Here is a 24,849-nt window from a genome sequence, read left to right on the forward strand (position 1 = left end):
GCCCATTTGTCAGAGCCTGGTGATTAGGCTCGTAGGTGCTCCTTACCTGGGACAGAAGTTTTAAGTGGGCAGATGTCTCCCTCGCTGGTTAGCAGCTTAGGGTGGGCTGCCCTAGAAGAGAAAACACGTGGGGCAGGGAAAGGGAAGGCAGCTCTCACAGCTGGCTGTACTGGGCCACTGATATCTCAAGGTGAAAGCACTTTTTCTGTTAACAAGAGACACTCTGGTCAAAACCTGAAGACGGGCAGGTGGGATGTAGGGGAAAGAGGAATGAGAAGCAGCCAGGGAACTCACGGTGCTCTTGGCTGGCCACTCCTATAGTGTGGAAGTGGGGCCTGGGGTCAGGGGTGGGGGAGGTCGGCTCATAGCAAGGGCTCCTGGGAGCGGGAAGAACCAGCAGCCCCCCCCCCACAAGGGGCCAGACACTCGGGGGAGGGAGGGAAAAGGTGGCAGAGGCAGCAACTCTAGTCAGCCCCTCCCCAGCTGCGGCAGACATTGCAGCTGCTCTAGGGAGCCAGGCGGGGCCGGCACAGGAACCGTGTGGGCCTCGCCCCTCTTTCTTTTCTTGCCCGTTCATCACTCTGCCAGATGACAGTCAGACCTTTCTGACTGTCCCTCACCCTTGGATCGTCTTCTAGGGGCCGCAGCTTGTGGGGCCTCTGGACATCTCCCTCCCGCGGCTACTGGGTCCTTACAGCCCACAGTGGCAGGTGCCAGAATACAGAATACGAGGTGGGACTCAAACCCACAATCTCAGAACCGTAAAACCAAGGCACGAGGTGGGGCTTGAACCCATGGTCTCAGAACCATAAAACCAAGGCACGAGGTGGGGCTTGAACCCATGATCTCAGAACCGTAAAACCAAGGCACGAGGTGGGGCTTGAACCCATGATCTCAGAACTGTAAAACCAAGGCATGAGGTGGGACTCGAACCCACAATCTCAGAACCGAGGCACGAGGTGGGACTCGAACCCATGATCTCAGAACCGTAAAACCAAGACACAAGGTGGGACTCAAACCCACAATCTCAGAACTGCAAAACCCAGACACAAATCCACCACACTTAGACAACAGACAACATGTAAGACACACACAAACAAACATACCTCCAAGGGGTCTTTTGGGGTTCCTGAATGTCACACAGATCTCGCTGGGGCCTCCAAATGAAAGAAACTAGTGGGGAAACCGCCACTCAACTCCCGATTAGGTGTGCACCCAAGAATCATGAACAAACAGACCACCTTGATGTAAAAACATGAGGTAGTTTAATGGCAGAGCTCCGGGTCGAAACATATCTCATGCAGGAGACAGTGATTTCAATTTAATGGCAGAGCTCCGGTCGAAACATATCTCACGCAGGAGACAGTGGTTTTGACCTCCCCTGATGTTTTTAAATGAATATTCAGATTCAGAGGGATACCTTCTGATACCTTCATCCTTTTGTGAAATTTTATGTCTTTATAATAGTTTTTTATATAATATAATTCCACCACTATCCCCCTCCCCTTTCCCCTGCCCCTTCCCATGCACTTCCCTCCTTCAGATTTCCTAGGTCTCTTTCAAATTCATGGCCTCTTTTTCTTGAGCTGTTGTTACAGATATACGTGTGTGTGTGTTCCTAAATATGTAAATGCAACCTCTCAGTCTGTCTAATGTTACATGTATGTATGTATGTATGTATATATGTATGTATATGATCTCAAGGGTGACTACTTGGTACTAGATAGTCAGGTGAGGGCGCTGTCCTGGAGAAGACCGTTTCTCCAGCTCTCAGCAGCCCCTAGTTCCCTGTCTAAGGTTGAGGCTCCGTGCTCTCCCCCCTTCACGTTAGTGTGTCCTTGGTGTCATCACTGTTCAGGCCTTGCTTAAGCAGCCATGTTGATGAGTCTTCATGAGTGTAGTCTTTTTGACATTTCTAGGAGACACGGTATCACAAAGAAATCCCTGTTTTTCTGGGATTACCATCTTTCCTCCCCCTTTGGCAGTGACGCCTGGCCTTGAGTAAGGAGTTGTGTTGTAGGTGTGTCAGTTGGGACTGGGCTCCACACTATCTCTGCTCTCTGCATTTTGCTCAATTTGGCCTTCTGTAATTCTCTCTGTCTGTTGCAAAGAGATGTTTCTTTGATGAAGGGTGAGAACTCTACTGGTCTAAGGATATTTAGAATGTTTTTAGGAATTGCACTTGTTTAGTAAATAGTAGTTTAATGTTCTTCTCCAAGGTCCATGACTTTACTAACCCTAGGTTGTTGACTAGTTTTTCAATATCAGCACTGTTTTCCTCTTGTTAAATGAGCCTAAGTCCAATTAGAGAGCTGCTGGTCACCCCAGGAGTGCATGCCACTACTGCACCCCTAAGTTTATGTATGGTGCCATGTTGGACCGTTATGGTTCATAGGATCTCATCTGGGTGGAACTCCCCTTAGAAATTTACATTACTCCTTCTGGTACCATGAATGCTAGTCTTCAGGGAGAAGCTCAGGTCATTTCCAGCTCAAGTCCCCTGGGCTCCTGTGTCTAAAGAGCATGGTGTCCCCATAATAGGAACTTACCTTTCACCTAGGGGGCAGCCAACAGCAACAGCAATGGCTTACAGTGTTTTGGGAGTCTCTTGGACAACCCTGACCAACAGCTCAAAAAAGAGCTTTTCTCCTTTCTTCTTTCTCTTTCTCTCTCTCTTTCTTTCTCTCTCTCTTTCTTTCTTTTTGTTGGTGCAGCAAACTTTATTGATGGTATGCAAGAGAGTAGAGAGGGCTGCCTAGCCCCTCCTGTTTTTATGGGCGTCGGAATGGAAATTGTGAGGGAGATGCTCAGGGACCCCTCAGCAACTGAGGGCCTCTCTCACCTTCTCCGTGTCCTTGCTGGGGTGGGTGGGCCAGGGTTTCTTACTCCTTGGAGGCCATGTAGGCCATGAGATCTACCACTCTGTTGCTGTAGCCATATTCATCATCATAACAGAAAATGAGCTTTACAAAGTTGTCAGCCCCAGCATCAAAGGTGGAGGAGTGGGAGTCGCTGCTGAAGTCACAGGAGACAACCTGGTCCTCACTGTAGCCCAGGATGCCCTTCAGTGGGCCTTTGGATGCCTGCAAAAGGGAGCTTTTCATGCCTAGTGTTGGTGTTTTGTTAAATCTGTGGCTCTCGTGGGGAGCATTGTCTGCCAGATGGGAAGAGTTCATTTAAATTGTAAATGTACACACAGATGTGTACGATGTGTAGTTTTAGTTAGGTTGATAGCACGTTGTTTTCTTTGGCTTTTCAGCCATCTCCTCCTCACTCCTATCTCTATCTCTGTCTCCCCCCACCCCCAGCTCCCCACCATTTTTCTCATTCCCTTCAGATCACTTGTACCCTGCCATTTCCTCTCTAGTGTTCTCCCACCCCCACGGACCTGTGGTTCTTTTCTGGTCTCAAGTTGATAACCTCTTCCATTTGATTATATTTGTCACATATGTGTGTATGTACACACACTTACATAAAGAGAACCTGCTGAGTCCGTTTCTGTTGGCTGTGTGCTATGGTTTCAAGGCTGGCAGCCCTGCGCTGGGCGACCAGTAAGGGGCTCATTCCTGGGGGAGGCCAACTCTCCTTCTCCCGGCAGCCGTTACTGACCTGTGGTTCTTTGTCTGGGGCTGAGACCCCAAGAAATCTCCCCTCCCTCATGTTAGCATGCCCATTGGTATTGCTGTTGTTCTGGTCATGTTTATACAGCCATTTCTAGGAAAAACTGTTTCACAGCTGAATTCCTAGTTCCCTAGCTCTTAAAATCCTTCCACCCCCACTTCCATGATGTTCCCTGAGCCATGGATGCAGGAAGTGTGATGTAAAAGAATCCACTAAGGGTTTGGCTCCCACAATCCTTTCATCTCTGCATGTGTGCAGCTGTGGTTTTCTGTGATGGTCCCCGTTTGCCACAAAGATAAGCTTCTTTGATGAGAGTTAGTTGAAACACCCAGTGTCCAAGAAGTCCCTGTGGCTCTGTTGAAGACAGCTAGGGTGCAGAGGCTCTGCTGACTATCTGCCCCCTTTCCTCCTCAGGTGGGCGGGGACAGGACGGAAGCCCAGTCATCACCTTCCCTGACTACCCAGCCTTCAGCGAGATCCCGGACAAGGAGTTCCAGAATGTCATGACCTATCTCACCAGCATCCCCAGGTAGGGGCTACTGAAGCCAGAGCTGCTCTTGTGGTATTTTCTGCTTGATTGACCCAGGGTCCTGGGTCAGGGTGGAGCTTCATCCGGTAACAGAGTCACAGCTCAGAGTCCACTGTTACAGGGCCTAGGCTCCCACGGACTACTTGGCACTGCAGGAGACCCAGCACTTAATCCCAAGTTCAAGTCCAGCATGAGCTACTAGTGAGACCTGTTTCAAGAAAATGAAATATAGTCACTTTTCTCTTTTAAAATGTCACTAGTTGCCGAGCAGTGGTGGTGCACACCTTTAATCCCAGCACTTGGGAGGCAGAAGCAGGCAGATTTCTGAGTTCAAGGCTAGCCTGGTCTGCAGAGTGAGTTCCAGGACAGTCAGGGCTACACAAAGAAACCCTGTCTCAAAAAAAACAAACAAAAAAACAAAAACAAAACAAACAAAAAAATGTCACTAGTCATTGTCCAGTCTAGACTCAAAGATTCAAGGTGAATGAGTCTTTCCAGACCTGGGAGAGGTGCCACGTGGTCATGGCTATGGAAGAAGCCACTTTGCAGCTGAGACTCAGTTTATCCAAGAGCCTGGCTACCATTCTAATCTGGTCATCAGTTCCAAGGACGTCCCCTGAGGTGGCTGCTGGAAACCAAGAGGGCAGAAGTAGCTACAGTCACTTCTGTGTCCTTGGTGTTTGAATTAGTCACGATTCCCTGGAAGAGCAGAACCCATGAATATATATTAAAGGAAGACTCGTTCGATTGGTTTACATGTTGTAATCTAGCTAGTCCAATAATGGCTGCCTCCTGTTGGAGAGGCCCAGAACTTGGTGACTGTTTGGGTCATGAGGCTGAGTGTCTCAGCAGTCTCAGGCTGATACTGAAGAACTGGAGGGTTCCTAGAGAGCTGCTTGTCTTCAGTCTGTCAGAGAGCTGAGGGGGAGGCTGGAGAAGTGGTCATATTTTATCTGAGACTCACTGAGACATCCAAGGAGAGGTGGTGCTCTAAGACTGATGCCCAAAAGGCCTGGCTAGGAGTGGGTGAGGGTGGGCAGTAGGGCTGATGGATAGACCAGGGAAAGAGTTAAAGCAGAGTACCTGTGTGTGCCCAGAAGACGATGAAGACCTACTGTACAAGGGATGTAGGATTGAGTCAGGAAGTAGAGGTGAGCCCAGGCTGGCCCTGTAGAACATGGGACAGACCACTAGGCCTGCAGGTATATGATTAATGGGTATATGGTTCATGGGTTTCTAGGTCAATACTGTGCTGTGCCTACTACCATGAATAGCCCACCCCTTTCCTGTCCCTTCTGTGACTTTCAGCTGTCCTGCCCCTCTGTCCTGTCCCAGCATGTTAGGACTCTGCTGAGGGCACTTTGAGTGATTGGAGCACACTTGACAGGATATAGGAGAGAAATGGAGGGCACACAGAGATAACCACCAGTTAGCTTACCCAGAAGACCACAGAGGCAGTTGACTGACAGAGATGGGAAGCGTGCCAGTAGTAGAAACCCTAAGTGAGAGGGTGTGCTGCTGGCCCAACGGAGAAGAAGATGGAGCAGACAGCAGACTCTTCATCCTTACCGCCACGGTTCATTTCTTTCTCAAGGCTGAGCTAGTGCTAGCAAATCTCCATGGGAGATGCTGCGGAGCCTGCAGGGCACCTCCGAGTGTCAGTCATTCTGCGCTCACCCACAGGCCCCTCTCGTAGTTCTGGAGCCAGCCTCACCCACCCCGTACTAGCCAAGGTAAGCTCCACACTACCCTAGACACCTCCACGTCCTAGTAAGCCCACCAAAGGCCTCCTTCAGACATGCACGCTCACCCATGTGCGTGTGTACATGCACACACACACTCATGTATTCTCACAGTCACACATGTACACACATACAGGCTAACACGCACACTTAACCCGTGCACTTATGCATGTATCCATGCTCATACTCACAAATGAACTCATACGTGCTCACATCTATGTGTGGGTTCACATCTGTGCTCCACACATGCACACTCTCACATGCGAGCACATCCCTGTGTGTTTCCAACGTGTTTTACATATGCATTCTTGTACACACCTGTTCATGCATGTGTGCTCATCCCATATACACATTACATACATATTCACATCCATGTTTACATGCTTGCATTTACATGTTTATGCATGTACACATTCTACCACACGAGGAAGCAAAGCAAATCAGGTTAAGTTGTGAGTTTTAAGAACACTCAAGGGAGCCAGGCGCAGTTCCTACTGCCAACTCAGCACTCAGGAGGCTGAGGCAGGAGGACCACAAGTTTGAGATCTGCCGGTTTACACAGGAAACCCCTGGGGCAGGGGAGAATAAATGAATATTGAAGAGAAGGAGAAATTCATACCAGACCCCCCATCCCTGAAAACAGTTGGATCAGAAAAAAGACCCATCTCTGGTGGCCACAGCGTGGGTTCTCCGCTATAGCTGCCACTGGCTCCTTGGAGTTCTGCAGCCATGGTTTTTAGGTACTTCTGTGGAGCCAGTATCCTGTGGCAAGGGTACACAGGACCTGGGTGGGAAAGGGCTAGTGGAGGTCCCAGGTGCCTGTGCTTTTGAGCATGCTGACCACTGACCACAGAGAGGCAGCCTTCCCTTGCCCTGTCAGCAGGCCCCCAAGCTGCTTGCTATACATCCTCCCCACATGACCTAGATTACGTTGCTAATACACACTGGTCCAGCATTAATTCAAAGCAAAGTGCAGACAGATTTGCTCCTCAGCAGATCATAAATAAATCAGCTGGAGGCCCTGTTCAGTTGGAGGACTGGGAGTAGCCATAAGATCCCAGGCCATCCTCCCGTGCAGCACATTGACTCTGCATTTACAAAGCTCTTCCCATTCACACAGGCTAACAGGGACTCCTGCTCCTACCTAAGAGGTGCCTGCATGGCTCACACATGTACAGATGCACACACCACACACTAGCACTGAAATGTGCAGGCAAAATGAACAAGACAGATGCACGCACACAGACACACAGACACACAGACACACAGACACAGACACACACACACACACACACACACACACACACACACACACACACACGTATGCAGAGGCACATGCTCACTGAGATGACTCGTGGCTTGTGAGGACCATTGGAAGTGGGATACAGAGGCAGAACTCAGAGAGCGTAGATGCTGTCTTCTAGAATACCTGTTTGACTCTCCCTATTTGACTGGCCATTCACACAGTCCCCAAAGCAGCCAGATGTGCCATGCATTCAGATGGAAGTTTCCATGGAGTGTGAGTGTTCTGGGAGAGAGGGCGTGTGTGCAACCATGCGTGTGCTAAGCCACTGCCACGCTGGTGTTAAATGCCCAATCTCTGCCTCTGCTTCCTCCTCACCGGGAACCACAGATGAGGGTTGGTTAACCTCAAGATCCCACGTGTGGTGGGCAGTGTGACCCTGAGTCTCAGCTCGCCTTTCGCCCAGCCGCGCTTTAGGGGTGTCCTTCACATTGGCCTTGTTTACTGCTTTCTCCGCAGTGTAGATGGGCCAAGTGTACCTGCCTGTCAGCAGGCGGACTTGGGGGCCCATGCTTTCTTGGTTGGGGCCCTGCTGCCATGAAGGGCAGTTACTTGATTAATAGTAATCAATGCCTTCATGTTTCGTCCCTGTTGGTGACAGTCTCCTTGAGTCTCATGTACCCAGAGTCTGCTCCTCTGTCTGACTTGGGGTGACTTTTGCTATCTATCATGAAAGAACATGACCAAAAGCAACTTGGGGAGGAAAGGGCTTTGGCTCACCCTTTCACAGCACTGTGCAGTCATTGAAGGAAACCAGAACAGGAACCCAGAGGCGGGAGCTGATGCTGAGGCCGTGAAGGGGTGCTGCTTACAGGCTTGTTCCTGCGGCTTCCTCAGCCTGCTTTCTTATCGGACCCAGGACCATCAGCCCTGGGGATGGGACCACCCACAAGGAGGGCTGGACCCTCCTTCATCAATCACTAATTAAGAAAGTACCTCATCGGCTTGCCTGCAGCCTGATCCTGTCTCAGTGAGGCATTTTCTCAACTGAGAGTTCCTGATCCCAGAGGAGTCTAGCGCGTGTCAAGTTGATAAAAAATGATCCAGGACATCCTCCTGCTGTCCCTGCTGTTGTCTGTGACAATGCTTACCTGGATGGTCACCGTGTGTGGCTTCCAAGGGGAGCTCAGCCCCCACGGCCAGCTTTGGATCAGGACAAGAGGACTGCAGAGGACACTCACGTGGACAAGCCTGCCATCTCGTCCCTGGCTCTCACAGACTGCTCGAGACCTCGGCTTCCCACAGCAGCGTTTCATTTGTGAAGTCCAGTGCTTTGAGCGCTGAAAGCCTCTGAAGCTCCCAGGAGTCCCTGCGACTTCTGCTCTTGAAGACTCTCTGCAGGGACCTTCACATGCGGTCCCGCCCTGTTCTTCTGAGTCGCATTCTCCTAACCCCACCAGAGGCCACTTCCTCTCCATCACTCATTAGTTATCTTCCTCTGTAACTGCCATCCAGTGTGATAGTCACTGACCACGTGTGGCCGCTTAAAGTTAAAATGGAAGAAAACAAAGTAGTTGTTTCTGCTCACACATGGCTAGGGGCTGCCACACTGGGCAGCTGCAGTCTGTGACACGTGTCATGTAACCAGCACATGCCTGGCGTTCAGAGGCAAGGGCAGTGACTGTCCTGGTCTTTTGTTCAAGAGGAAGAAGAGCTGCCATCACCCTGCTAGAGTCTGTGCCATTGTACCATGCGGTAACTCGGGGAGGCACAAATAGTGGCTCTTGGTGGCCTTCCCCAGGCCCTTCCTCCACCCTGTCACACAGTGCCATTAGCTGCTATTCAGGGAGTTGACAGTGGCTGAGAGGGAGCCAGTGTGTCAGAATACTACTTGTTAATCCAAAGTAGAAGGGGTGCCTGAGGAGAAAGATCTTGGCAGCCTTGGGCAGCCCTCAGGGAGGACACTAACAAGTGCCCTGAAGCCACAATGGAGACAGTGAGTGGCAACTCCCCCACTACACACACACACACACACACACACACACACACGCATGTGCACATGCAACAATTTCTTTGTGAGGTGTGATGAGTTCTTTCTGAGCACAGATTGATTTGACAGAGCTCACAGGAGCTTTTGACAGAGAGACCAGGGAAAGTGAGGGCAGAGGCTCCTGAGCCAAGATGGCTGTGAGTTGGGTATATTCACACCATTTTTGACATCAGAGGCTCTGATTCTTCTCCAATGTTCAGAGAGGGGCTGGTTGTGCCCAGTGGCTGCTGCTGACCTGTGGGTTCCATCAGTCTCCCTGTCCTCCAGAGCCAGGAGTACTTTGATCATTGAGTGTTTGAGTCCCTCTGCCCTCCACCAGCGCATAGCATGCACCTGTGCCCCAGGGAGCCTTGGGGCTGGGGACACCGGCCCAGAGCCAGGCATAAGTAATACTATGCACAGGTGGGAGGAGCCCACCCTGTTCTGTGACCCCATCCCTGTTCCTGCCCAGAAGGACCAGGTCCCATGTGTTTCAGGAAAGTCTAATAAAACTGTGAGTCTGCTGGCTGACTCCAGGCATCCTCAGCCAATGCTAAAACAAACAAACAAACAAACAAACAAACAAAATCTGAACCCACAGGAGCCAACCAGGCAGCCTAGGGAAGATGGGTAACCTCGGGAATATGGCCTTATTGTCCTGGCGCTGCCCTTGTGCACTTACTGGGCCCTCACAAACTGTCCCTTTATGCTCTCTGGGCAGTCAGCTGTGAGGCCTGGGCACCTGGTAGGAGGAGCCCAGAGGGTAGTTAATGACCCACCTCCAGTGCCCTCCTGAATGTGCAGCTTCATACTGACCACACGAGGGCGCCATTAGTCAAACCATTGTCAAGTCAGGTTTACTGTGAGCCCCATGGCTCCTCTGTCTGGCCTGGTTTCACTTACTCCCCCTCCCCCACCCCTTCCATCCTTATAACTCCTTTGTAAATCTTGTACACTGTATTCCAACACCTGCTTTTAAATACCAGTGTCACTAAGACAGTGACACTTGGGTAGGACGAGACATTACACAATCAAGGGGACATGTCCCACTGGCAAGAGAGGTTCCATCTGTGGTGAACCTATCCTGAGACCCCTGGGCCTCTGGTCAGCTCACTCCAGCTGCCTCTCTCCAGGCCCCCACCCCCTCTGCTGATCTCACATGCCTGTTCCCTTCATCCAGGCACCACAGGGGAACATGTCGCCTTGACCAGCCCTCTACCAACCACTGGGATGCCAGTGTTCATGGATTCAGGTCGTGGGTTCTTAGTGCTGGTTGCTGTACCCCAGCCCCAACACCCGCTCACTCTTGCTGCTGGCCCTTGAGTGTTTACTGTTACCCATGATGCACCTACTGATGAGAACTATAAGGGCTAACTTCTCCTGGGCAGATGATGTCGATGACAAGCCAAGAAAGGTCCATCCAAGTCCGTCTTTTCAAAGTCATGCATTGTCTGGGTTTCTTACATGTTCATGGGTTACCCCCGAACAGCTGCACCACAGTAAAGGCAACCCCAAACCATGTAGAGCCAGACAGGATTATGTGCAGGGAGGCGGGTAGGAGCGGGGTGCCTAGAATCTCAGGTGGAGTCCAGTGACTCCCCCCACCCACTCCTTCTATGAGGGGATAGTAGGTCTGAGCTTGTGAGTACTCACAGGTGTTCTGATTTAAAGAGGGAAGCAACCACGCCATGCCCAGAGGACATAGCATGAGTTCTTGTAGGGCCTTTCTCACTGATGTCACAGGGCTTGGGGTATTTGACCTCTGCTGCCCCAAACCAATGTGAGATGGAGTAGGGCCTCCTGATGCCCCTACTGGGTCCAATGAGAAGATCCTGCTGAGCTAGGTCTTTGCGGAATTATGACCCAGCTGGGCATTTATGTCTGTTGCAGGACAGACCCTGGCTCTGTGCCTGTCACTCTATGACTGCTCTTTCTGTGGTGTTGACAGACCTCGGGCCTTCAAAACAATGGCCTCAAAGAAGGTTTCAGCAAATTCCACACTCCTGAAACAGCTTTTGTGAGACTTCTGGGCCTTTTTTTGATAAAGTAACCCTCAAATTTAGCTAGCATGCCCACCTCGGAAGCCTACCTTGCATGTTTTAGGGCTGAGGACCACAGTGGGGGGCAGGTCTCTATCTGAGGCCCCCATATGCTGCCTCCTCCAGTTCTTCACCTTTAGACAGCCATAGCTGTCTTTCAAGGCCCAGGGCAACTCCCTTCAGGAGCCCGAGGAGACCACCGCCATCCTCCTGAGGCCATATCCAGTGCCTGGCTTGCAAGAGACACTGTGAGGATGGGTCCACCTTCAGCTGAGCCTTCTCATCCTATACATTAGTGCTCCTGCTCCCTGGCATGTGAGGGAAGGAGGGAAATGTTGGCAACAGGAGGAGGGACTGCCTGAGCCCATGTCGAAGGACACAGGATAGGGCTGTGGCTTTCTGAGGCTGGAGGGTGCCAGTGATGGTAAGGAAAGTGAGGCTGCTTCATTCCAAGATTTCCTCAGTGAGTGTGACCCTAGGAGGCAGCCATTGTGTCCTAGTGACCAAGTGTGGTAGGTCCAACCATCTGGGCTCTGTGACAATGGGGGAAAAAAAAAAAACTTTTCGGTGCTTAACAAGATAGAGCCCCACCTTCACAGAGTCACCATGAAGCCTTGGCCAAGGACTGTGGCATTGTTAGTCCCACACCTGGCCCATAGCCACACAGAAAGTCAAAAGGTCCTCACCCAGAAAGTGGGGCCTGGTCCCAGCTGGCTGGAATCGTGATGGAACCTCTTGCCCCAGGAGTTCTCTGTACCCAACTGTGAGCTGCTGGGCAGAGGGAATGAGGATACAGGTGCCTGGCCAGGCTCAACTGCCAAGCCATCAACTAGCTACAGTGGGTAGACCATCCATAAATATACCTCTAAATGTTGATTTTAATGCATATGTATGCTATAAATTAATATGGTAGCTGCTTTTCTTTATCCTAGCGAATTCCCCAATAGTGATACAGAGAGATCAAGACTAGCTTAAGGCTTTACTGCAATACCTAGGCAGTCAAATGATATATTTTAACCCTCTTAGCTAATCTGGCTACCTCCCAGTTAAAACCCCATAATACTTGCATTTAGAGCTTTCCATGCTCTAACTGAACTCTCATGATGTCTGCTCTCTTCCCTCCTTGTGACTCAATCTGTTACTCTTCTTTCTCTCTCCTTCCCCTGGCTGGCACATGTCCCACCCTAGTCTCTCTTCTAGCCCAGGCATTGGCTAATCAGATTTGTTGACAAGGCAGATAATAAATGGTGAGCATTGTTTACATAAACTTGAAACAGGAGATTCTTGACTTAAGCGTTACAATGCTGTGTCCAGATTGAAACAAGATAGAGGGCAGAGAAATCAGCATTTGAATAGCACAATAACACAAGGATAATATTTAGGGACTGGTACCTGTGATGCTGACAATAGACTAAACCTCTGAAACTGTAAGCCAGCCCCAATTATAAGAGTTTTCCTTTATAAGAGTTGCTGTGGTCATGGTGTCTCTTCACACCAATAAAACACTAAGAGAGAAGTTGGTACCCAGAGTCGGGTATCACGGTGACAGGCCTGACCATGCTGCTCATTGGCAGAATGTGGACTTTGGATTAGGATCGCAGTTGAATGCTTTGAGAAGAGAGTAATGGGCCATACTGGTAGGAGCATGGGAGACAGTGGTTCTGCGAGCAATGTAGATTATGATGGCTCAGTGCAAGAGGTTTCAGAGGAGAATATTAATAAACCATTTCATATGATATTTTGGCAAAGAATGTGGCTGCTTTCTATCCTTGTCCAAAAAAATCTCCCTGAGGCTAAGTTGAAGAGTTTTTTAATTACTGGTGTTGGCAGAGGAGATTTCAAGACAATCTAGTATTGCTTGTGTTATGTGGTTATTAGTGGCCACTCTTATGCAGATCTATAATGAAAAGGAGCAAACTAATAAGCAGCACTCGTCCATGGCCTCTGCATCAGCTCCTGCTTCCAGATTCCTGCCCTGTTTGGGTTCCTATCTGACTTCCTTCACTGATGAACAATAAGAAGTGTAAGCCAAAATAAACCCTGTTACTCCCCAAGTTGCTTTTGGTCATAGTGTTTCATCACAGCAATAGAAACAGTAAGACAGTATTTCATGTGTCATAATATTTTTTCACTCGAATGGACATTTAGTATGAGTGAGTGAAGGCCACACCATGGCACTGGGTGTGGGACGACATAACTTTATGGGTGGAGTGGTGAAGAATATGTGGTCCCTGTGTGTGGCCATCCACAAGTGTCTGCACTTTCTTGGAATTTGCACAGATGCACACAGGAAATGGTAAGCTGGATGTAGGCTCTCAGGCTTCTGAATTAGCCTGGGGTGGGTGGACCCAAGGACCCTGGTCGACATTGTGGAAACGTGTTCACCTGAAGAGAATACTCTGGCTCCAGGAACTTGCTAGGGCCTCCAGACTAGGGCTGTTGTGGAATGGTAAAGGGATCTCTTTACGGGTGTATGCACATCTCATGTATGTGTATGTGGAGGTCAGAGGATAAGATCCCGCGTCCTCCCTGGTCACACTCCACTTTACTTTTTGTGTCAGGGTCTCTCCCCAAGTCTGGAACTCCCTGATTTGCCCAGCTGGCTGACCAGTGAGCCCTCGGGATCCCTCACCTCAGTCTTCCCAGTTCTAAGCTTACAAGTGTGCACTGATGGCTGTGCCAGCTCTTTCCTCATGTGCGTGCTGACAATCCAAGCGCAGGCCTTCATACCGCATGGCAAGCAAGTTTACCTACCAGCTGTCTCTCTAGCTCCCTCATGAAGAGATTCCACGGTTGGGGAAAGAGGCTGTGATTCCTCCATAATAGAAATTGCTCCAGGAAAAAGGGGGAAACTGAGTCAGGTGGTGCTGCTCTGTGAAATGACCACACCAGCCATTGATCTCTGGTTTTACTGGATTTGCACATAGCTCACGGCAGCCCCAGCAGGCAGATGCTGTTATTTCCATGTTTGCAGAAAAAGAACCAGAGGTGGTCACAGAAGAGCAGCGTCTTCCCTCATGCACTCCCCTTGGTGGAAGCTGCTATTAGGAAGCCATGTATGTTGGCCCTTTGTGGGTGTTCCTTAGACAGCATGCAGCTTGACTGTTGGGGCTGAGGCTTGTGTATGGGGACAACCCAGCACTCTGAGTCCTCTTTTCTTCGTCACTCTAGGAAGGGTTAGGCTTGGATGACTAACTCAGAGCTACAGAGGCAGACCTGGTACATTCCCCTGAAGGCCAGGAGGGAGGCAGTAGGTGGGTTCCAGTTAGCACAGCTGTCCCATGGTCTTATGGCTTCCGTACATAAATCTCATGCATCATGAGGAAATAGCCTGTCATCTAGAGGGGTGGTTGGTGGTCCATCTCTGAGGAATGTCAGGGGCCATGTGGCCAGGACAGTGCTGCTTCATCCCTCTCTGGTTTGGGGCTTTGCTGTGAACCACATGGTATAGCCCAGGCCAGGATAGTTGGAGTCACCTACCAACCATTAAGCACCACGGCAAATTCAGTGAAGCCCCATGTGGGGCCACTCAGAAGGGGCTCAACCCCCATACTACCTCAGGGTGTAAGGTGCTCGGATTGTCCAGGACAGATCAGGACTGGGATCTATTCTGTTTCTACTTCTTCAGACACTAGCCCAGGGGAGCCAGCTGGGTAGGTGAGCGAGTCTGCAGTTCTGCTGAGCTATCAGCAGGGGAAGGCTGTGTGAGAAAACGCGCACGTGAACATGTCCCCAGGGGTGTTCTGCATGTAATGAACACGTGGAGGGAGCTCTTCATGCCCCTGTGTATTGGACAACCCGCAGCACACTGGTGTGAGCTTTGGGTACCACTGTCGCAGATCTTCCCAGGACTCAGAATGGTCGGTCTGTTAGTGGAGGTGCAGCGTGCAGCTTTGCCGACTGCATAATTTATAGTGCACTGTAGCATCCTGACTTTCACTTAAGTACAGAAATGGCTTGCTGAGAATCGTTCATGGATTCAGAAACCAGGCATTCAGAGTGGGTGCCTCCAGCCTGTCTCGTTCCTCTACTGAGGATTGGCTGGCAGCAGAGGCTGCTGGCATTGCACAATTGGCTTGGATGTGAAATTACCCAACAGAAGCACACCTCCCACTTCCACCCTGTGACTCAGGCTTCTGCCACCAGGCTGAGCCGAGAGACTGAGGGCATGCTACCAACTACACGATGCTGCCCTGCCTTTATCACAGATGTTGCTGCTGCAGAGGGCGAGCGCTCCTGCCTCACACCCCACAGACACCAGGGAGCCTTCACAAGCCTTGGAGATTTTCACCCGAAATTGTGATGTCATCAGGAGCCATTTTTTAATGTGGATGAACGCGGGACCTCAGATGCTAGGACTGACATGACGTGGGGGTCCTGAAGCTCGCTTTGATGGTCTGGTCAGCTGTCCGTGCAGCGCAGTAGGATGTCAGTCTGCCCCAGGAGGAGGGGCTTCTGTTGATCTGTGAATCGATGCCGAGAAACAAACAACATACTGAAAGTATCCGTTCTCCTTTATCTAGAAGAAAGTCCTGGGAATTACAGGGTGGGGCCTCTCGGGCCTTCGGAAGCCTGGTGCTGCTGAGACCTCTCTCGGGCATGCACTGTGGCACGTGGTGTGGAGATGGCATGGGACAGTGGGGTCACCAGTGTCCATGGAAGCCAGGTCTGCTGCCAGCACATGCTGACTCCTAGTGTTTCTCCTTGTTTCAGTTTGCAAGATGCTGGCATTGGATTCATCTTGGTCATAGACCGAAGGCAGGACAAATGGACCTCTGTGAAGGCATCCGTCCTGCGGATAGCCGTAAGTACCTCTCGGGCTCCACACACGCCTGGAGGGTGGCAGCTCCCTGCTTTTCTGTCTAGTTTGTGTGGAAGGTGGGGGATTGAGGTGACAGTCAGGGGACCTAGTCAGGGGTAGGCTGAGCCATGCCAGGCCCACGGGGGGCTCCTGAATTGTGGGCATGTTTTCTCCCGTGGTGGTCACACTCGGGGGGTCTGTTGTGATCCTCTCAGTAACAGCTTGGAAGTTGTGAGCAGAGAAGGTTCTGAGCACGTTGGACTTCAGGCTAGAAGTTGGACACTGAATCCAGTCATTGTTCCTAAACAGCTCTCTCCTTTCCATGTAGGGCTGTTTAACGTTAGTCCTGAGATGTGTTGGTCCTTGCTACCCAGCCCGCCCCTCGTAGCACACAGAGTCCCCTCAGTTCTAGGGACCTTCAGCCGTGAAGTTGCGGGACTTGCTGGCGGCTTCAGCTTGCAGTTGCTATTTCAGAATAGTTAAGACTGAGACAGCAGAAATCCTGTTTCCGCAGCCGTTCCGCCCACAAACAGACACGATGTGGGCCGAGTCTTCCAAAACGAGTCCACCCACACTTGCTGTCCCCACCTATCATCCACAGCTTCATGAAGGACCCAAAAGTTTGGTGGTTCACTAACAAGCACCATGGCTCAGGGCTAGGATTGTTTAGCTGCTCCCGAAGTCTCTGGGCAACTGATCCCATGGTGTTATGTTCTCTGACCCTGCTCTGAGTCAGGCATTCACAGTTGACCTTGGGTCGTCACCCACCACCACCACCACCGACCGGGCTGCTGTGCCAAGGGTTAGGTGCTATAAGAAACCCATTCCTCTTTAAGGAAAATGAAAGGCTCTTGGCTACTGTGATTTTCACAGCCTGCAGTCTGGGCGCAAACCTGTCTCTCATAGAGCATCATCCTGTAACTACCTCGTGAGTTCTGCAGGAGAGCCTAGACGTGAGCAAGCTCCCATCCTCTGCCTCCACCCTCAAGTAGCCTTCCTGTCATCATTGATGTGAAATAGTAAGACACAGCACCATTACACAGTAACTGTCCTGGCCCCGGTGTCTGGAAGGTGCTTCCGATGTCCCATCAACTGTGGACAGACCTGTGTCTCCACTGTGACTACCCAGCAGCCATCGGGGCAGCTTCTGCTCCTTCACTCACTTCTGCTCCCACCTCTTCAGAGCTGAGGCTCCTTCTCCACAGCTCCTGCTTAGCCTCTGTCTTCACAGAGTGCAACCCCATCGGGCCAGCATGAACAGGATTTCTTCGCACACGTATCACGTGTGCTCACCTGGTCTTGCGTCTGGAGTGGCAGTGCGAATGCGCATGTGTGTGTGTGTGCATGCAGCCTGCATGTGTACTTTGAAAATTACACACTTATTTATTATTAGGGGAGCCCATGTGGTGTGCAGAGGTCAGCGGACAACTGGAGCAAGTCCGCTTTCTCCCTTCTAACACGTGGGTCCTAGGACCCTTCACCTCCTGAGCCATCTGTATTATCCAGTAAGTCACTCCCAGGTTAGAAGATGTGTTTCCAAATACAAAGTATTTTCCCAGGAAACAGAAATTCTGCTTTAAGACTGAAGCAGTCCTGTGGTCCTGCCCAACAGGAGGCTTTGGTGCCTCGCATACCCCGGTACATGCTGGGCCCCTCTTGTCAACTGTGAATGTAGATGAACTTATTAGAACAAGGTTTCTGAAAGGGTTTCTGAAGCAAGTTGGCTCATCTTTAAAACTGTGCTTTGTGAACACAGTGGCTGTAAGGAAAGAATTTGACTTTTATTTTTATACTGTCTTCTGTTTCTCTGTTATTGTTGCCTGCTTCTTGAGTTGGAGTCTCACTCTATAGTTGAGCCTGGTCAAGGCTCTCTAACCCTCCTGGCCCAGCCTCCCAAACGCTGGAGTTGTAGGTGCACACTACCATGCTTAGCTTGCATTGATTCTTACAGTATAAAACAGGAGGTGTTTTTCCTGTGACTGTTAGCATTAGCCAGAGCTAGGGAGTAGCAGAAGCTACCATTTATTCCAGCAAAATTGTCATGAATTTGCTTTGATCTCCAGAAATGTCCAATGGTCTTAACACAAATCCAGCAGGTAGGAAAATGAAGAAAAAAAAAAGTGATCTAAGAGTGTGCAGCCAGGCTGGGTGTGCAGTGCAGGGAGAGCATTAGCACAGGGTCCCTCGGGGTCACAGCAGTACACAGGAAGCTGCTGACACCCCCAGAATGGGGACAGGATCCACAAGGCAGTTTGTTGCTGTCCTAGGACAACCTTTCTGTGTAATTGAACTCCTGACAAGGCTCTCTGGAAGGGCTGCATGTGTGTGTATGAGAGAGTACAGCACAGAGGGCGAGGGGCAGGCAGGAAGAAGTGAGGGCTGAGTGTGTCTCCAGAAAGAGGTGTACAGTCTTGGTTATTCTTGCACTGAGGGAAACAGTCTCAGCCTCACCAACTGAGCCCCAGGGAAGGATGGCACACTAAGAAATAAGACTCCACTCAAGAGGCTCAACTGTCCTGAGCCTCTGAGGGTCACGTGGCATGGGAAGCACAGTATGAGCACAGTGGGGTCTGCCTGAGGCCTGGAGATGGGAAGGCCACTCGGGTCCTACCCACACATAGCTGTGGAGGCAGACCAGTGTGTTCTCTCCAGGATCCTGACTTTAGAGTGTGTCCAGAGGCAGCCTGCTGTGGGCACGGCACCCAGACCTGGGCCTCCACAAGTCCAGGTAGTCGGAGGGAAACAACTGCTTCAGCCAGCCAGGTCCACAGGAGGCTCTCCACATAGCCCCTCTCAGGGGGCCACCGAAGCAAGGAGGCCAAGGGGCTTCTGCCTCCTGCTGCCAGGGTTCCTGCCGAGCCGCACTTATGTAAGCCTTGGGGATGGCTGCTATTCTTAGCCACCATCTGTGCAGCCTCGTGAGTTGGCGTTCCCTGCTTTGCGGTGGTCTTTTTCCTTTTGGATGCCTTCAGCTTTGCTTGGAACTAGGAAAATAAGAAACTGGACTAACAAGAGATCCAGTCTCCCTAAAATTCCAGTGCCTCCATCAGGAGAAAAGTGTGTGTTCATCTCGGAACAAGCATGCTAATGCTGCAGGTTCCTGCCTCCACCATTGAGCAAAGATGGTCAGCTCCAAAGCTGACCCCGAACTTCCTCGCTGACAAGTAGCTGGCCCAAAATTTTGAGTAGCCATTCTCCCAGAGATTAAAAAAAAAAAAAAACACCCAAGGAAACACTTCTAAGAGCTCTGTCAACATCCCTCCTCTCCACCATACTGTGTGTTTCTGTTTGTGTGTCCCAAGGGTGTGTTAACATTTGAGGATATCATTATAGAATGTACATGTCCAAACTAAATCTATGCCTTGGCATGTTTCACTTAACTAAGTTGACTGTGTGTGTGTGTGTGTGTGTGCGTGTGTGTGTGTGTGTGTGTGTGAGAGAGAGAGAGAGAGAGAGAGAGAGAGAGATAAATAGAGAGCTCTCAATGTCAGCGTCTTCTTCATTCCTTATTCTTTGAGACAAGGTCTCTTGCTGAACCTGAGGCTCTGATCCAGGTAGCTGACCAGGCAACAAGTCCCAGGGACCTTCCTGCTTCCACTTCCCTAGTACTAAGGTCGCAGGTGATGCTGTCATGTCCCATGCACTGCCATGCCCCGTCTTTTTATGTGGGTTCAGAGGGAATTGAACTCACCTGCACACGCATAGCAAATAGTTTTCTAATTGAACTACCTCCTCGGCCCCAAGAAAATGGAACCTAAAGTTCTGCCCAGAGGTAGAACTCTTTATGCCTTGGGACCGATGTAGTCTGTGCAGAACAGCACAAAGCTTGTGTCTGAGGGACCTGGGTTTGCAGGTCACCCAGCCAGCCATCACATTGGCTGCACAAAACATTGCCCATTGACTCCTGTTCTGCTCCAGGCACTGGGGCTGCAAGATCAAGTGGCCACCAGAGGTCAGGAGAGTCGTGGAGGTAGAGTGGGAGGCAGCACTGGAGGACTTCCAGGCAGAGGTGTCTGAGGGGTGGGCAGGGTGTACTATGGATTTCCCCCGGGGCACTGTGCCAAAGTGCAGGCCAGAGAGGGAGGTCAGTAAGTGAACCCCAGAAGTTGGGCAGTGGTTAGACCACTAAGAGAGAGAAGGTCGTGTGGTTACCTCTCTTACTGAGTTGTCTCCAGGCTGACCAGAAGGGTAGAGATGTCATGGATGGGGAGGAGCCGCCTGGCACCCCATACTCCTTGTAGGCAGCCGAGCTTCACGTGGAGATATGTGTGCCCCAGGCTAGTCAATGTGTGTGCCCCAGGCTGGTCAGATGAGCAGCTGTGAGTCTGTGTGGGAAGCTGGCACATCACCCAGAGCTCACCGCTCCTGTGAAATCCTCCCGCTTCACCTCCCGAGAGGCCAGGGTGGCTCTGGAGTCTGAGCTCGTCCGACAGTGACGTCCCAACTGGGTAGGGGTGGTCTGTATAGAATGTTCCAGAGGAAAGGGGGCACAACCTGAAGGCTGTCTATTTAAACAGCTGCCCTCCAGCCAACCATCAGCTCTCCGGCCTTACTCAGATTTGTTTCTTAGTGATGTTTATCAGTCTTAGTATTAGGGGAGAGTTCTTTTGTGTGCCTCCCACTGCCCACGCCCTTTCCACTGGAGCTGGTCCGTAGCTTTTCTTATGACAAATACCAAAGCAATTTAGGAGAAAGGTTTGTTTTGGCTGAGAGTTTGAGAGGGTCCAGTCATGGTCTGGAGGCTCCATTGCTTTAAAGCAAGACAGACAGTAAGCAGGGAGGGACATGGCAGAGGACCGCATCTGCTCACAGAGACCAGGAGTGACAGGCAGTGGTCAGGAACACGAGGCTACAAGGTAAGGCAGACTTCTTACCCATTCAGCACCTTTTCCTCCAACTTGTTTGTTTGTTTGTTTTTGTTTTTGCTTTTGTTTTTTCGAGACAAGGTTTCTCTGTGTAGTCCTGGCTGTCCTGGAACTCACTCTGTAGACCAGGCTGGCCTCGAACTCAGAAATCTGCCTGCCTCTGCCTCCTGAGTGCTGGGATTAAAGGTGTGTGCCACCACGCCCGGCTCCAACTTTTTATTTTGAAATATTTCGAGCTTTTTGAAAATTTGGTAGTAAAGGGAATACCATGTGTTCTTGCCGTGACACTTTTCCCATGTGTCCATATGTTTGGGCATACACTCATGTGCACTGAGATATGTGCACAGGGAAACACACAGCCATACTTGTACACTTTCCCACACAGAAATGTACATATACACAAACTTGCTCACAGATACATGTACGCATACAGTTATGTACATGCATACACAGAAGCATACCCATATAGACAGATGTCTGTACACATATACAGGTGATAGACATGTACTGCATGCATATACACTAAGAGGCACACATACACATATACTTAAAGACACATGCATGCAGAGATGTGAAAACATACATGTGCACAAGAACTCATACAGGCAAATGCAAAGGTGTACATGCACACACATGGGTTCATGGACACTTAACACACGTGCACAGACCTACATACACTCATATATGGGTACACTTGCATACACAGGCATGTGTCTGGATGCACACCCCCACTCATGCATACTCATATGTTCACAGATGTACCTAAATACACACGCACAAAGGCACATGCAGGAATGTGACACACACATGACAACTCACCTGCCTGCACATACATGCACACACTGCTTGCTGAGCCCATTTAATAACTGGTTACACAATTGTGGGAAGTTTTCCTCCAGTTCTTAGCTATGAGCCCACTGAGAATAAAGCTGTGTTGTTGTAAAACCGAGACCCTGTGGCAACGTGATATTAATATTGTTACGATTATGGCAGGAATAATTGTCTCTAAATCTAAAGATACACTATGGAAACAGTCTACTTCCTCCCAGAAATGCTTTTTTATATATTCTGTTAAAATCCAAGGTCGGTGACAAGTGATGAGAGCAGCCAGTTGTGCCATCTCAATGGTCTGTTTAGCTTTTGTTTTAGGTCTGGTAACACAGATACCTGTGAAGGCCGGAAGCCAGGAGCTTTGTAGAAACCCTGGGTTTGGTTTCCTTGCCTCCAGCTTCAGCTAGCCACCACAGCGGGGAACTTCCACAGTGGGTACTGGGCACCCATGTGCCCCATCAGGTCAAATCCCTGGACTTCTCCACTGGAAGATGGCTCTTCTGTCTGACGAGCATCTGTCATCTGTGCCATGCTTTGGGGCTAGCCTGCTGCTCAGCACTCTTCCTCCTGTGTCTGCAGATCTTTTGATTCCTACAGAAGCTGAGAGTATACTGAATGTTATTTTATAGGTGTTTCCTCATGTGGCCTTGCAGCAGGTGGTGCTGGGTCCCCATGGGCACCTCCCACTTAACCTGCAGGCACTTCTTTGCAGCTGTGCCCGCCCACCAATGATCCGGTGACTATTCTCTGTCCGGAGGGCAAATGTGGGCCCCATTGCCCCTATAAGAATGAGAAGTTATAAGCTGACCAGTAGAGTGCAGAAGATGCCTTCCAGGTCCCAGAGTGAGCTTTGTAGTCACGTTGTCCCCTATAGTTGTGACAGGAGCCAGCTGGAGCTTCTGCAGAGCAGAAAGAACATGCAAGCACCTGCTTGAGGTGGGTGGGGACGAGAAAGACAGCTGCTTCTCTGACAGTATCGTATTGTCCCATTTTCCTAACAGCTGCCGCCGATGCAACGATGCAACGTCTCTCCAGTTTGGGTGGCTGGATCCCCTTATGTTTGTTTGTCTGAGACTGACTGATGTCAAGTCAGTGAGGATGTGCTCCAGGTCGCCTGTGGGGAGCACGCATGGATGGGGGTGCAGATCCACCCTGAGATATCGGTCCCCGGAGACCTTGTGATTTATTAATACTGGTCTCATGCATGCACCTGTGGCTGGTGTCTGGAACCCTCATCAGAGGCCCTGGCCAGCATTTAGCCTCTCAGGAGGCATATCCAGGTCTTTCTGGCTGGTTAACACTGCCCGTTTCCATATTAGCTTCTGTTTGTTGGATGCTACCAGACAAGAGAGGTTGGCCTGGGGTCAGCTTGATGAAGCACAGGACACAGGCTGGGCACACATAACTCTGAGCCTTGAGGAAGACTTGGACCTCAGCTCAGGCGTCACTCAGAAAATAAGTGATACTTTATGTTAGAAACGTACTGCCACTTTACTGTTCAAAATTATTGAGTATTTTACAAAACACCAGGGTCAGATCTTCATCTGTCTACTTCTGTGTTTTAGAAATGAGGGTTTTATTTGACTTTCCCCAGCTTTGAACACAAAGGACGGAGTCTAGAGCAGAGGGTACTGTCTCTGCTGGAGCAGCGGATACTTCCTTACTCTGCTGCTGTTTGTGTAACAATAGTGGCTGGTGTGTGTCCTTGTGCAACCTCAAGACGCAGCTTACGTTCATCTTAATTCTTATATAATTATATGGAAATTCAATAGCTTAACAGAAACTAATGTAGATAAAAGGAAGACACAGTGGCTGCAAATGGGCCTGAAGGTCACCTCTGGCCAGTGGAGGGCACCTCACCCCGGGGCGTCTTGTACCTGGTAGGAATGGGGGGAGCTGTTTATCTTTTAAGGGTACAGGCATTTATCCCATCCTACAAAGCCAGTCTTCTGGGAGGTGTGGTTCTGGGTGACAAAGCTAATTGTAGTTTGGAGAAAGGTGACTCATTGTCACCTCGAGGAAAGCTGCCTGCCCCAGCAGTGGCTCCTTAAATAGTGGTGTCCGATTTCACAGAGAGGACGAGACTAACAACCCTTGTGTGACATTGCCCAGAGAGAGTCTGCCCCCGGCTTCTGCCTTTGCAGGGCTGTGTTCTGTCCTGAGTCTGAGTATTCGTCTTCACCCAAGGCATCAGGGACTAAGTCTGATAACTGGCACTGCCTGTGCATAGCTGCCTCCGGAGGGAGCAGCTGGACATGTGCCTGCAGCGTATAGGAAGGCTGTGGGCGGAGGCATGCCCTAGCAACCTCGCCATGGCAGGGCAGGGGCATGCCAGGCCACTGGGGCAAGAGTATGAACTGGAGGGTGCTGTCTGCAACAGGACCTCAGTCGTTCCCAGCACCTTGCCTCTCATTCCTGAAGAAGGAGCCCTGACCCAGCCCCTGCTTCTCATCCTACCTATGACTGAAAAGCATGAAATAGGCGAGCACCACCATGTCGCAGGCCCTGTGAGAACCAAGGGCCCGAGGTGCAACAAAAGAACGTTTTCTTCCAGGGCAAGGCCAGTGTCCACTTCTCTAAATGGAAGTCCAGCTGCAAGGGATGGGCGCTGATACACACTTTCCCGGGTGGGAGGTCCCGGTGTCCAGGACCACATGAGCTGGACTCACTCCCTCACCCATAATCAGTAACGAGGCAGGCATCAGCTTCAGTCACCATTTTGCAGATAGGAAAACATAGGCACTAACTTATGCAAGGTCAAACACCTCGCAAGAGGCAAGGAGTAACCACAAATGCTGAATTAGCTATTCAAGGCTGTGTATATGTGTGTGCATGCTGGGGGAGCTTATATTGATCTTGGTTCTAGGTGCTACACAATATATCTTCTTGCTTCCTCTTTTCTTTATGAGTCCATTAGTGCCCTGTGGCTGAAGTGATAAGATGGCACAGGTGGGGTGGCTTGAACAACAGATACATATTCTCTAGGCTGGAAGTCTGAGATTCGGGTGCCTGAAGTATGGAAGAGCCTTGCTCCATATGAGTCCATTCTGAGTACTCCACACTGGGAGTGGATCACCCTTTGACAGTGTCGATGCAGAAGCCCCACTGTCAGCTGCAGTGGCAGGCCCATTGCATGGCCTAGGCCACAC

General features: G+C 50.5%; 1 protein-coding gene across 11 annotated transcripts in view; it reads left to right on the top strand.

Moving 5' to 3' along the window:
- Mcf2l (mcf.2 transforming sequence-like) overlaps nucleotides 1–24,849 on the top strand; it is a 146,697-nt gene that overhangs the window by 95,138 nt on the left and 26,710 nt on the right. For all 11 annotated transcript variants that reach the window (NM_001371043.1, NM_178076.4, NM_001371049.1 and 8 more), the window contains 2 exons: nucleotides 4,036–4,150; nucleotides 15,917–16,007. In NM_001371043.1, the coding sequence (NP_001357972.1) occupies nucleotides 4,036–4,150; nucleotides 15,917–16,007 (206 nt within the window). The remainder of the gene's footprint in view (nucleotides 1–4,035; nucleotides 4,151–15,916; nucleotides 16,008–24,849) is intronic.

Source organism: Mus musculus, chromosome 8 (assembly GCF_000001635.26).
Source record: "Mus musculus strain C57BL/6J chromosome 8, GRCm38.p6 C57BL/6J".
Taxonomy (NCBI): domain Eukaryota; kingdom Metazoa; phylum Chordata; class Mammalia; order Rodentia; family Muridae; genus Mus; species Mus musculus.